Source organism: Ascaphus truei, chromosome 4 (assembly GCF_040206685.1).
Source record: "Ascaphus truei isolate aAscTru1 chromosome 4, aAscTru1.hap1, whole genome shotgun sequence".
In the NCBI taxonomy this organism is placed as follows: Eukaryota; Metazoa; Chordata; class Amphibia; order Anura; family Ascaphidae; genus Ascaphus; species Ascaphus truei.
Window position 1 is genome coordinate 257,192,198 of NC_134486.1, and position 12,017 is coordinate 257,204,214.

The window sequence follows — 12,017 nt, forward strand, 5'->3', positions numbered from 1 at the left end:
TCTGTTTACCATCCGCAAACGGACGGACTAGTAGAACGATTTAATAAGACATTGAAGATGATGTTGAGAAAGGTGTTCACTAGTGGGAAGAACTGGGACACCTTGTTGCCTTATCTCTTGTTTGCTATCCGAGAGGTACCACAGGCCTCTACAGGATTTTCCCCATTTGAACTCCTGTATGGGAGACGCCCGAGAGGGATTCTGGATAACCTCAAAGAAGAGTGGGAGCAACAAGCTGTTCCAGGGAAAAATGTCATCCAATTTGTGGAAGATTTAAAAGAACGCATTGCTCATATTACTCCCATAGTCAGACAACGTTTAGAAGAGGCACAGAGGGCCCAACAGAACCTTTACAACAGACAGGCTATGGTTCGCAACTTCCGACCAGGGGACCGAGTAATGGTGCTTGTTCCCACGGCCGAAAGCAAGCTGTTATCACATTGGCAAGGGGCATATGAAGTTCTAGAACAGGTGAATTATATGAAGTTCTCGGCCCAGTGAATTATAAAATTCGATAGCCAGATCGGAGGAAGGTAGAGCAAATCTATCACATAAATCTATTAAAATCCTGGATGGATAGAGAGGTATGTCTGACGGTAGTAGCTAATAAATCTGGGAAAGGGGAGGATCCACTCGTTCGAATATTGTCAGAACTCACTCCCGAACAATACAGAGAAGCTGTAGACTTGGTAAAAAGGAACAGGGATGTATTTTCCAGCGTACCAGGGAAAACTAGGGTGATTTCCCATGATATCGGCACTAAGCTGGGGATAGCCGTTAAGATAAGACCTTATAGGATCCCAGAAGCCAGAAGAGGGACTATTCAGTCAGAGGTAAAGAAGATGATAGAGTTAGGGGTAATTGAGGAGTCCCATATTCAATGGTCCACCCTCATTGTCTTGGTACCTAAGCCAGATGGGTCAATACGGTTCTGTAATGACTTTAGAAAAGTCAATGAAGTCTCGAAGTTTGATGCCTATCCTATGCCGCGGGTAGACGAGTTAATTGAGAGGTTGGCGAGGGCCCATTTTCTAACCACTTTAGATCTTACAAAGGGTTATTGGCAAATCCCCTTAACAAGTTCAGCAAAAGAGAAAACAGCCTTCTCCACACCTGATGGCCTTTTCCAGTATACTGTCTTACCCTTTGGCCTTCATGGGGCACCTACAACGTTCCAAAGGTTGATGAATAGGTTGTTACACCCACACTCGAATTACGCCTCAGCGTACTTAGACGATGTGGTAATTCATAGTCCAGATTGGGACTCACATCTACAAAAGGTTGAGGCAGTGTTGAGAACTTTTCGGGAGGCGGGTCTTAAAGCCAACCCAGCTAAATGTTCAGTCGGCCTAGCAGAAGCAAAATATCTCGGCTATGTGGTGGGAATGGGAACAGTAAAACCTCAGCTCAATTAAGTCAAAGCCATTGAGAATTGGCCCCGTCCCCTTTAAAAAAACAGGTTAGGACATTTCTAGGCATTGTAGGTTACTACAGGCGATTTATACCCCATTTTGCCACCCGGGCTGCACAGCTTTCAGATTTAGTAAAGGCAAAGGCACCTGATGTTGTAAAATGGAACAGTGATGCGGAGACCGCATTTTTAGACCTACGTATAGCGCTCTGTAGTCACCCAGTCTTGGTAGCCCCGGATTTTACGAAGGAGTTTTTTCTGCAAACGGACGCCTCCGAAGTGGGTCTCGGAGCAGTACTGTCCCAGTTTGTAGGAGAAGAGGAACACCCGGTCCTCTATTTAAGTCGCAAATTGTGTCCCCGCGAGCAAAGATATGCCACAGTAGAAAAAGAGTGTTTGGCCGTAAAGTGGGCAACAGACACGTTGAAGTATTACCTTTTAGGCAGGTCTTTTACGCTCGTTACAGATTACGCACCCCTATAATGGATGCATAGAAATAAAGAAAAGAACTCAAGAGTTACCCGTTGGTTCCTGTCGTTGCAACCTTTCAACTTCACAGTCCAACATCGGCCAGGCATACTGCACGGTAATGCTGATGCACTCTCTAGGGTGCACAGTCTTGGTGCACGGGCCGCTCCACTCGGTAACGTTACGCTGGGACGGGGGATATGTGACAGGGTCATTGACTCTGTATATGTTAGTAGGAGATGGCAGTATGCATGCTTTCCAGTAGACGAGGGGTTAACCCAGCTTATTAAGCAGTCCCAGGTGATTCAAAGTAAGCCAGTTCACCTGCTTTAAAACAGGAAGAGGAAATGCCTCTGGGGCGGCAGTCTCTCTCTGAGGCACAGAGAGAAGACAGAGGAGTATTGACAGACAGACACAAGCTGCTCAGATTGATTCTGTCCCAAGGGGAGAATAAAGCTCCCAGGTAAGGAGCCAACTGGTTTTGTTGAACATTGTTGGGCTGGACTAGGTTAGCTAGCCAGCCAGGTAGTTAGCCTGCACTTTTGTTTAGTCAGTGCCCCGACCGGGGTTAGGTTTTTGTTTACGTTTTAATTTAAAGGGACAGTGTACCCATTGTTTTAGTTACCCTTTTTGGACAAATAAATCCACCAGCACTATTTCACCAGAAAATTCGTGTTGTCTCCTCACTTACCACGGCCATCCTGCCACAATATATATATATATATATATATTGTGGCAGGATGGCCGTGGTAAGTGAGGAGACAACACGAATTTTCTGGTGAAATAGTGCTGGTGGATTTATATATATATAATTTTTTTTTTTTTCCCCCTTAGGACTTCCGTTCTTATGTCCTTGTAGTATGTTGCAACATATCATGTGTTACAGTCATATATACTGTATTAACATACGTTGTCTTTACCTTCTTACATATATGCTTTTAGGTAAACACCATCGTGTGGCTGCTATGATGTATTGAACCAGCAATTGATTTTTTATGATTTCTGGCAGCATTTTGCAAGAATATAAGAACACATATTTACAGTCCTGAATTTATTGAGACTCAATATCACTGAGCAGGGATTACTATATAATTGTATACGATGTAAGTATAAAGTTTATTTAACCCATTAGAGGTATATATTACCTTAAACTGCTACTCTATTATCCACTCCACTACAGGGAATTTTAATATTGTACATTTGTTTGTAATCTTTTGATTGTGTTGAATTTATATTTGATGTAATAAAATTGTATTATTTTGTTCTAATGTTCTGATTCCTATCGGTCATTTGACCGACTTACAGTAAAATGATCTGGTAGTAAAATGATCTGGTAGACCACTGTTGTCTTCATAATTAGTTCCAGCATTGAGTGCAATTTGATGGAGAATCTTTTATATACCAGTCAAAAACACATCAAGAGTTGTATCTGATAAAGTATAATTTAGGTTATGTAACTGTATAGTGTATTTATTTGTTTAAAGTTAATGTAGGATATGTTTCTAACCGTTAGCATGATATGTTATATAGTGTTTACTAACTAAAGTATGTGTGCACTTAAAATTTATTCATACACACAGTTAAAGCACTGTGGCTGAAAAATAAAATGATCAAACAAATGTAACAAACAATATAAATTCAAAAGGATCACCAACTTTTTTTAAATCTCTTCCTACGTTTAGGTAAAACGCATGCATTACATGCATACATGCAACGTGCATGCAGCAGCAGTGCGCAAACTGGGAGGTGCTAGATTTTCTGGGGGGGCGTACTCTCCCCCCAGGCATTTAAGTTAAATGCTGAGGGACCGTTTGAGGCCTCTATAATACACTTACCTTCCCTTCCAGCAACGCGTTGTCCCTGTAACCCGGCGTCAAATTACACCGCGGGGTCACGTGATGTCACGTTACCATAGCGACGTGACGTATCATTTGACGCCGTGGTCGAGCAGGGGGGGCGTGAGGAGAGCATGCAGCGGGTCACAGCTAAAAGTTTATTGAATATGTGCAAAGTGTAAATGGGACAATAGCTGGCACAATGATAGTCAAGTATAAAAGTTAACTTGGTACCAATTTTATTTTAACTTAAATTAGTGTAGCAAACTTTAAACCACACCCTATATGTAACAAGAACAATGTGGTTAAATGAATCTATCGCTGTCACAAGCAGGTTTGCGCATGAACGTGCTATGAAGCTCAATTACATTTACACAAGTCAAAGGCCAGAAGTCATCAAGGCACAATTCTGGATATGGGGTCTGATCTGAAGGTAACTGCCATTCAAGTCAATCGCAGTTCCCAGCAGATTTGGTGCAATATCACACATTGCGTTTTGATGACTCCGGGTCAAAGTGTTTGTGTGTATTAGTGAATCTGGCCAATGGGTGCATTTGGAAATTAAAAATGAATTGTGTAAGAAATGTATGTGTTTTTCACAGTGACAAAGTGATGACGGGGTCAGATGTTTTTATTGCATATTACGATTAAGACTTTACAACTATGAACCAATAAAAACAATAAAAATAACTTGGTTGGCTTAAACGGGTGTGTCTGCTTCCTGCTATGTACAATGGGGGAAAGCCGGATACTGTATAATAATGTAAAACACATACTAATAATATATTACTCAATGGTAATGTTTAACAGATAATATAGTAATGAATAACTAATAATAATGTATAGAATGTTAATATATAATAAATCGTCCTTTCACGTAAATAAAAGCATTTTTACTCTTGGTGATGAAGATTCCAGTTACAATCATCTATATTGAAAAAATGGTTCACATGAATAAAATACCAGTCACAATAACAAGTCACATGCCAGAAAAAAGTTAGTATCATTTCTAAACCATATATTTTAACTGTAGTACCAAGCCAAAATACTAGTGAAAAACTATTTAGGATTAAATACATTGTGTTTGAGTGAAACCTTTCAGAAAAAGTCTACTTTGGTAAAAAAAAAAAAAAAAGACTTATACAGTAGTTTATATTTGTCTAATTCTTTGCTTTTTATGTTCCAGGTTCTGCTTGTGGCCTTGGTGGTCATGTCACTTGGTTTGGGTTTAGGACTGGGGCTGAAAGAGGAAAAGAGTGTTCAACGTCCAGAACCATCTTTAGGTATTTTTTCAAGCTAAAGTTGCTGTCATTTATTGTTGAAATAAATTGAACAAATCATCTGAAAATGAATCACCTGTTTCCAGAGTACCACTATAGAATGTATTATTATCAAATCAGTACTTCCAAAAATAATGAATGAGTGCTTAACCCTTTTGCTGCTAAATGGGAAACCTTATCCAAGCCACAGAATTAATTTAACACTTCAAATACAGTACTCTGGCTATACAATAGATGTCAAAGTCTTGATATAGGTCTGCAGGACTGCAGTGGGACAGACTAAAAAAATGATGGAACTATTATCCAGGCACACTAATAGCCTTTACTGGGTCCACAGATTGTGTGCAGGGGGAGAGGGTTTGGGGGTCTTTTTGAGATGCGGGGAGACTGAGATTAGCAGGCCCTATCTATGGATAGGAGGTATGGTATGAGCAAGAGAAGGACCCAACAGGAGGAGAACCCAACTGGCGATCAATCACAGAGTCCCTTTCGGGCCCAAATACTAGCATAGGCCGGGCTAGACACCCAGAGTTGCCAGGTTGTCCCGGCTCTCCCCCCCATAGGCAGCTCTGACCATATATATATATATATATATATATATATATATATATCAACTGTAAATATTCCTGTATATTCATTTGCATGTCTTAGACAGGTCTGCAACCCTGTCTTTCACCATTATCGCCCAGCACACAGCACTTCCACTGCAGCAAGGGATTCTGGGAAATGACATGCAAATGAGCACACAGTGCCACCTTTTATCTCAAGCTCACATTACATGAACAACCCTTAGCCAATGCATGCTGCTTTAAACACAGCTTTTAAGCAAGGACTTGGGAGATGCAAAGTCAGGTAACCCACTCACAGACATGTTTCAACCTTGATGGGTATCATCAGTGTGAGGTTGGTTGCTGACATTTGCTCATTTGAGATTAAAGAGTAGGTAATCACCACATTTAAATATATATATATATATATATATATTGTATTTTTATGCAGGTAGATGATGCATTAAATTACATTAAAGCTCCCATGTAATCTGATGAGATATCAGATAATATACAGTTAATGATACAACAACTTCAGTTGAAATGAATGAAAGCTAATTCATGGCTAGCTGTTTGTTACCCTGCTACTTACCATGGGCCCTATTCAGTATACTTTGAAGAGTATGTTTCCACCATAAATAAATTACGAAAAAAGCCAAAGCCCTCTTCACCGAATTTAATCAGACTGCTCAAATGCTAATTAGTATGCTCATTTACATATTATTCAATAAAGAGCGTCGATAAAGCAATCACAGCCCTTCGGTCAATTCAGACATTTATATGGCGTTTGCCGTATGGAAAACCTAATTGGATAGCCTGGAGAAGTTGAAAAAACAAACAAAGCTATAAAATCACGTGTTATTAACTCCATAGTAACCATAGTGCCCCCATCACACCTAATTCCCTCTATCGAACAATGGCTACTATATTAGCCAATTATTTGTATACTAAACAAATGGATTAATAACGCCTTCAGTACCAATAATAGAAAATCCAGAAGGAAAAACGGAGCATTGCTGCAATACAACTGGGGCTAGACACCAAAAAATATCAACAAAAACACCTTTATTCCATGGTGTACAGCGTGGAGTGCAGGAAGAAAAAACTCTTTTGTATTGCAGCAGTGCTCCATTTTTCCTTTTGGATTTTCTTCCATCACATGCTGGACGTGATGCACGCACTACTACAGACTGCCTCTTCAATGTGAGTATCCCCTTTCTCTCCTATTGATATCATTGGAGATGTGGACTGTATAGTTGGGTGCTACTCTGTAGTGACTATATTCCTGTGGGATATAGGGGGCCATTTGCCTACAGTCTTCTGGTTCCATATACATACCCCAGGTATGTTCTTATATATGTCCCCATCAATGAGAATTTATGCACACCCGGTCAGAGGTACACACAGAGGTTTATGAAGTCTGTCTACAAGCAACTACTGTCAAGCAAGTTTATTATCTATTCAGTTATACATGCGCTACATGTCTTATGGACTTTGAGCACTGATATTAGGGATTGGTTCCCGTGCTTTTTTTTCAGTACCAATAAAGCTACTTAGGCCCTCGTGAAGAACCTAAGTAGTCTAACTGGAATTGATTGAGTTAATGCTAAGCAAAATTTACTTACCCCATCCATGTTGAAGTCCTCCAGGGTGAACACCCCAAGGAACTGAACCACCTGTGAAACGAAAAACCTGAAAAAATGTATATAGTTGATAAAAAAAGTAAACTCCTTATCTTTGCTTCTCCCAAAAAGAAAAGCAATGAAAAATACAAAACACACCATCAAACATCTACTTTTGTAATCCAGATCCCTTGACATACCATCCTCAGCGTTGCTTGAAGATTTTTCCTTTAAATCCATTTCTTCTTTATCTTCATTTTTACAATTTTTCTTCAATCTTCATATCGGACTCTCCTCCTTATACGTCCTCTCCCTCTGACAACAATAGAGGGGGTATGGGAGGGTGCTATCTTTATATAGGACTGGTCCCCATTGCATACCATTTCTCAGGCAATTGCACAATAAAGCAACTAAATAGATTGATTGCCACATGTTTGCTGCCTTTACTGATGACCATCAGATGTTTGGGAACATATTTTCCCATTCTTATAGTGGATGTAACCACTTGACAGTGACATAACATAGCAAAAAAAATGGTCTGCAGCAAGCTTCCCCTGAACATTTTGCATGTATAATTTTTAATGTGTAAACATTTTTTCAGTAGAAGAGGTCCAAAATGTTTTTGTGATGCCAAAGATGTATTTTTGGAGTGTATTAAATAGGGCCCTATAATGAATAGGTCAGTATTTTGATCCTGTTTCGCTGCATAACTCAAGGTACTTTGCACCTACTGTTTTTTATGCCTAGTGAGTCAGCTTGCAATATGAGGAGTGAGAAGTGCTATGTACATTAATGGCTCTATATAAATAAAGACATACATACATACATACATATAAAAGGGATTATCAACTTTCTATTTGCTTAGTATAAAAACATTAAAATGAGGTTCCATTAACTTAACAATCAATGTTAGAAATATTTTTGATTAATACTTTAGGTTTCCTACAACCGGAATAAAAAATAATACTCTGCTACAAAGGAAACCTTTTTTTGCCGTCATACATACGGTAGTCCCAACAGTATATTTTCATTGTCGTACATTCACATTCTAATCTAATTAGAAACTTCTGTATTTTTGGCCACCAGTTCAGATCTTTCTTGGCAGTTTCCTGATCCTTTCCTTATTATTACACTTGTGCAGATGTAGCAAGGTTATTTCACCCTGCTCAGACTACAGAATATCACAAATTTTCCATGGAACTTAATTCCATTTTCCATGGAATTTTATCCCACCATAACACGTCGGCGGGTGCAATATATCTGTATACATTTGCAAAAGGTTCATTTTGATTGATTAATTTTTATCAGCCTGCCTGACCTTGGACAAAGCTTGGATGAGCAACCTTTGCCCTACCTAAAGGTGACCAAAGTGTGCTAATGCAGTACCAGTGACATGCTAAAGGGGTGATGGCGGATACCTTTTTTAAAATCTAAATCTGACACTTAATAGTATTGTTAAATCATTACGTTAGTTGTTAGCTAACTTTAGTGTGTTTTGATGTCCTCTAACCGGTTATGTTTGTCTGATGTTAATGTGTTCAACAAGAGTTTGCACAGTGCCTTATTTTCATACTGTATGACAATAAGGCCCTACCCACTACAGTAATTTCTTTTGTACAGACATATATGGGGGGTGTTTGATCAAATGTTTCCACACATATTGCATAGAACAGGTAAATGTGTACTTAAAGGCTAGCAATCCAGTTTAGAGTTTCTCGCTGTCCCTTTACCTGGATGTCTCTACAGTACAGTGCGATAGAGACACTATAAGCTATTCTGAACACATGATACATAAAGCTTGGCCCCCTGCAGACGCACTTACCAGAACTCCCTCCTACTGTCTCTGTACGTTCTCCCTACCTACCAATTAGATTGTAAGCTCCTCGGGGCAGGGACTCCTCTTCCTTAATGTTATGTTTGTCTAAAGCACTTATTCCCATGATCTGTTATTTATATTATCTGTTATTTATTCGATTACCACATGTATTACTACTGTGAAGCGCTATGTACATTAATGGCGCTATATAAATAAAGACATACAATACAATACAATACAAGCTACAGTCATCTTTTTATCAGAACACCAGAGACAGATGAGATTGCCCCATTCTCATTTAAAAGCAATAGCACTACCATCCATCCTGCATCTGTCATTTATCAAAGTCTCCTGGCTGCAAAGCTGATTAGAAGAAAAACGGCACAAGATTTTTTGGTTTTTACAACAGTTTTGCAAGTGTAGGACTTTAAATAAACCCTCTTTGCTTAATCGTCTTTACTACCTATCTGTTTAAACTCCATTACAGGTTAATGCACCTGTAACCCCTCTTTATCTAGCCACCAGACTGATGTCTGTTGTTGAGGTGGGGGCCACGTGCTCAGTTTCTGGCTGAGATGCCACACGTGGCGTTAGGTCAGACAATGGGAAAGAACTACAGTGACGTTTGTAATATAACCAGTTTTATATAGCAAGTATAGATACTTTAGGAACCTTGTGACCCTTAACAAAGGATCGCTATATTCATATTATAACACATCAACATAACATTCCTCATAAATGCTGCCGGGTGTATTTCAGTGTCTTGAGGATGTGGCCACTCAATCCATTTATGTGATAGTGCCGGCACACCATTGGAGTTGTTAATGCAACTAAGCGAAGTAGGCCTGTACTTCACAAAATAGTTCGGTACCACTTTTAGCTGCAACCATTGAAGGTCCCCCCTGACGGTGCCCTGCTTCCCTCTGACGATCTGCTGGGCCTCCATGCAAGATCTGCTGTTCTCCATTCAGTCAGTGTCCACTCTATCTTAGTGGGACATAGACTAGCTCCGGGTTACACTCAATCAAACCTGAAGTCATTCAGACTTGTGAAGATCTCCCCCACATGTACCCTGCCAACTCCTCTTAAAGGCTCCTCTCGACTTAGTCCCACATCTTCCACAGCTGGGCACACTGGGGAGGACCTTGGTGGGGTAGTGTGATTGTATTGCTTGCATCACAAAGGGGGTTACATCTTCCCCCTGCTAAAGAAGTTGATGTCCCCATTAATCCTGTTAAGAACTTCTTCATACATAACAGAATAGTCAAACAAATGCCTCATCTCTAGGTACACAATATAATAGGTACAGGGGAACCAACACAAATACACTTCTCACAGACCACATCACTAGTGCACCACATTGTCCCACACCTTCCAGGATCACCTACTGTATGTCTAGTGTCATGGGGATCACCCACGTAGCTACACTAACCATGGGGATTTCTGTCCACACCCCGGAAAATCATAGGCCAGTCTCATGTGTGGCCTGATCTCTCTTCTGGGACATGGTGAGTACACCTGTGGTGCCACTGTTACCCCTACCTGCTGCTTATGGGGCTTATGAGATACAGACAGCTCTTGCTAATCTTGCCCTACACTATTGTGGTGCTCACAGCGGTATTGTAAGGGCCAAAGGCTCACGACTGGCACACCGCGTCTCTTCCTTATCCTCGGCGGTCGCTGGCGCAGTTCCGGGTTCCCGCCGACCCCCGCCATCGTGGGCGTCTCTCCCGCAGCTCCCTCTTCTCTTCCGGGTCGCGCACGCCAGCCCGTCGGCTTTCCAGGGTGCACACGGACCTGCGCTTCTTCTACAATCTGGTCACAGGCTAGCTCCGCCCCGCCTATCGCATCATTATGCGTCCACTGGACTCCTATCCAGGCCCTTCGTCAAGTCCTGCCTCCGCCCCTCCTTCACTCTGATTGGCACCTGTCGGGTATATACTCCTTCTCTGTCAGTCAGTGCTCAGCATAATTTCTGATACCTTGGTGCTGCTCTGGTCTTGTGCTTGGCTTTGCTCTTGTTTTTCAGTATCCACGTTCCTGACCCGGCTTCAGTCTGCTTACCTCCTCTGGATTTCGACCCTGGCATTCCTCGACTACGCTGTCTTCTCTACCCCTCGGACTTGGCAAACGGAACTCGACTACACTGTCTTCTCTACCCCTCGGACTTGGCAAACGGAACTTGACTACACTGTCTTCTTCATCCCTCGGACTTGGCAAATGGAACTTGACTACACTGTCTTCTTCACCCCTCGGACTTGGCAAACGGAACTCGACTACACTGTCTTCTTCACCCCTCGGACTTGGCAAACGGAACTCGACTACACTGTCTTCTTCACCCCTCGGACTTGGCAAACGGAACACTACTACGCAGCTCTCTCTACCCCCAGACCTTTGGCTTACTGACACAACCACTCTTGATTCTACTACCCAGGACCCAGCAAGTACCCTACTAACCCTCTTTTTTGGCCCAAACACCGGCTTCGCTCAAATATCACACTCTGGGCACGCCTCTGCTGCTGTGGGTGTGTGGAGTTCTCCTTTCCCACCTCAGTACCGGGGTCTTCTCAGGTTTGCGGGCAGCACGAGCGTGACAGGTATACACCTAACTCATCTTCAAGTTCATAATTCTTCTCTAGGGAGCTCAAAGGGGTAAATGCCTCTGCCTCTGAATCCAATCCTGGTTGCATTGGGTAAGCCTTTTGTGGAGGACTTCTCTCTTTCTAATTCATAATCTTAGATAGGTGGCCCAACATCCTTTCTCCTTTGTAATCCTCATCTCTATTTGACACCTCATCACTTTCCTTTGTGCATGGTCCCATGGGAGAGAATCCGGACCATGTCCTCGGTTTAACCGATCACGTCTGGGTCGGGTATCTACTCATGGAATCTCTTCCTTTACAGAGCAACTTGCAAGCTGACCTATTGACAATAGATGACTCCTCTGCAGATTCTATTCTGATCCATTTCCCTTTTCAGGCTTTGCTCGGTATACAGGCAGCCCCTTTAACTTTTCTACTTCTACATAGGGCTCTGG

The 12,017-nt window shown here is 41.6% G+C and overlaps 1 protein-coding gene across 5 annotated transcripts in view; it reads left to right on the plus strand.

The window, feature by feature from the left end:
* Positions 1–12,017, plus strand: part of ENPP3 (ectonucleotide pyrophosphatase/phosphodiesterase 3) — a 154,096-nt gene that overhangs the window by 29,609 nt on the left and 112,470 nt on the right. For 3 of the 5 annotated variants that reach the window (XM_075597329.1, XM_075597330.1, XM_075597333.1), the window contains exon 2: positions 4,901–4,997. In XM_075597329.1, the coding sequence (XP_075453444.1) occupies positions 4,901–4,997 (97 nt within the window). Of the gene's footprint in view, positions 1–2,301; positions 2,343–2,853; positions 2,983–4,900; positions 4,998–12,017 lie in introns of those variants that run through there. The other 2 variants (XM_075597331.1, XM_075597332.1) reach the window with 2 other exon arrangements.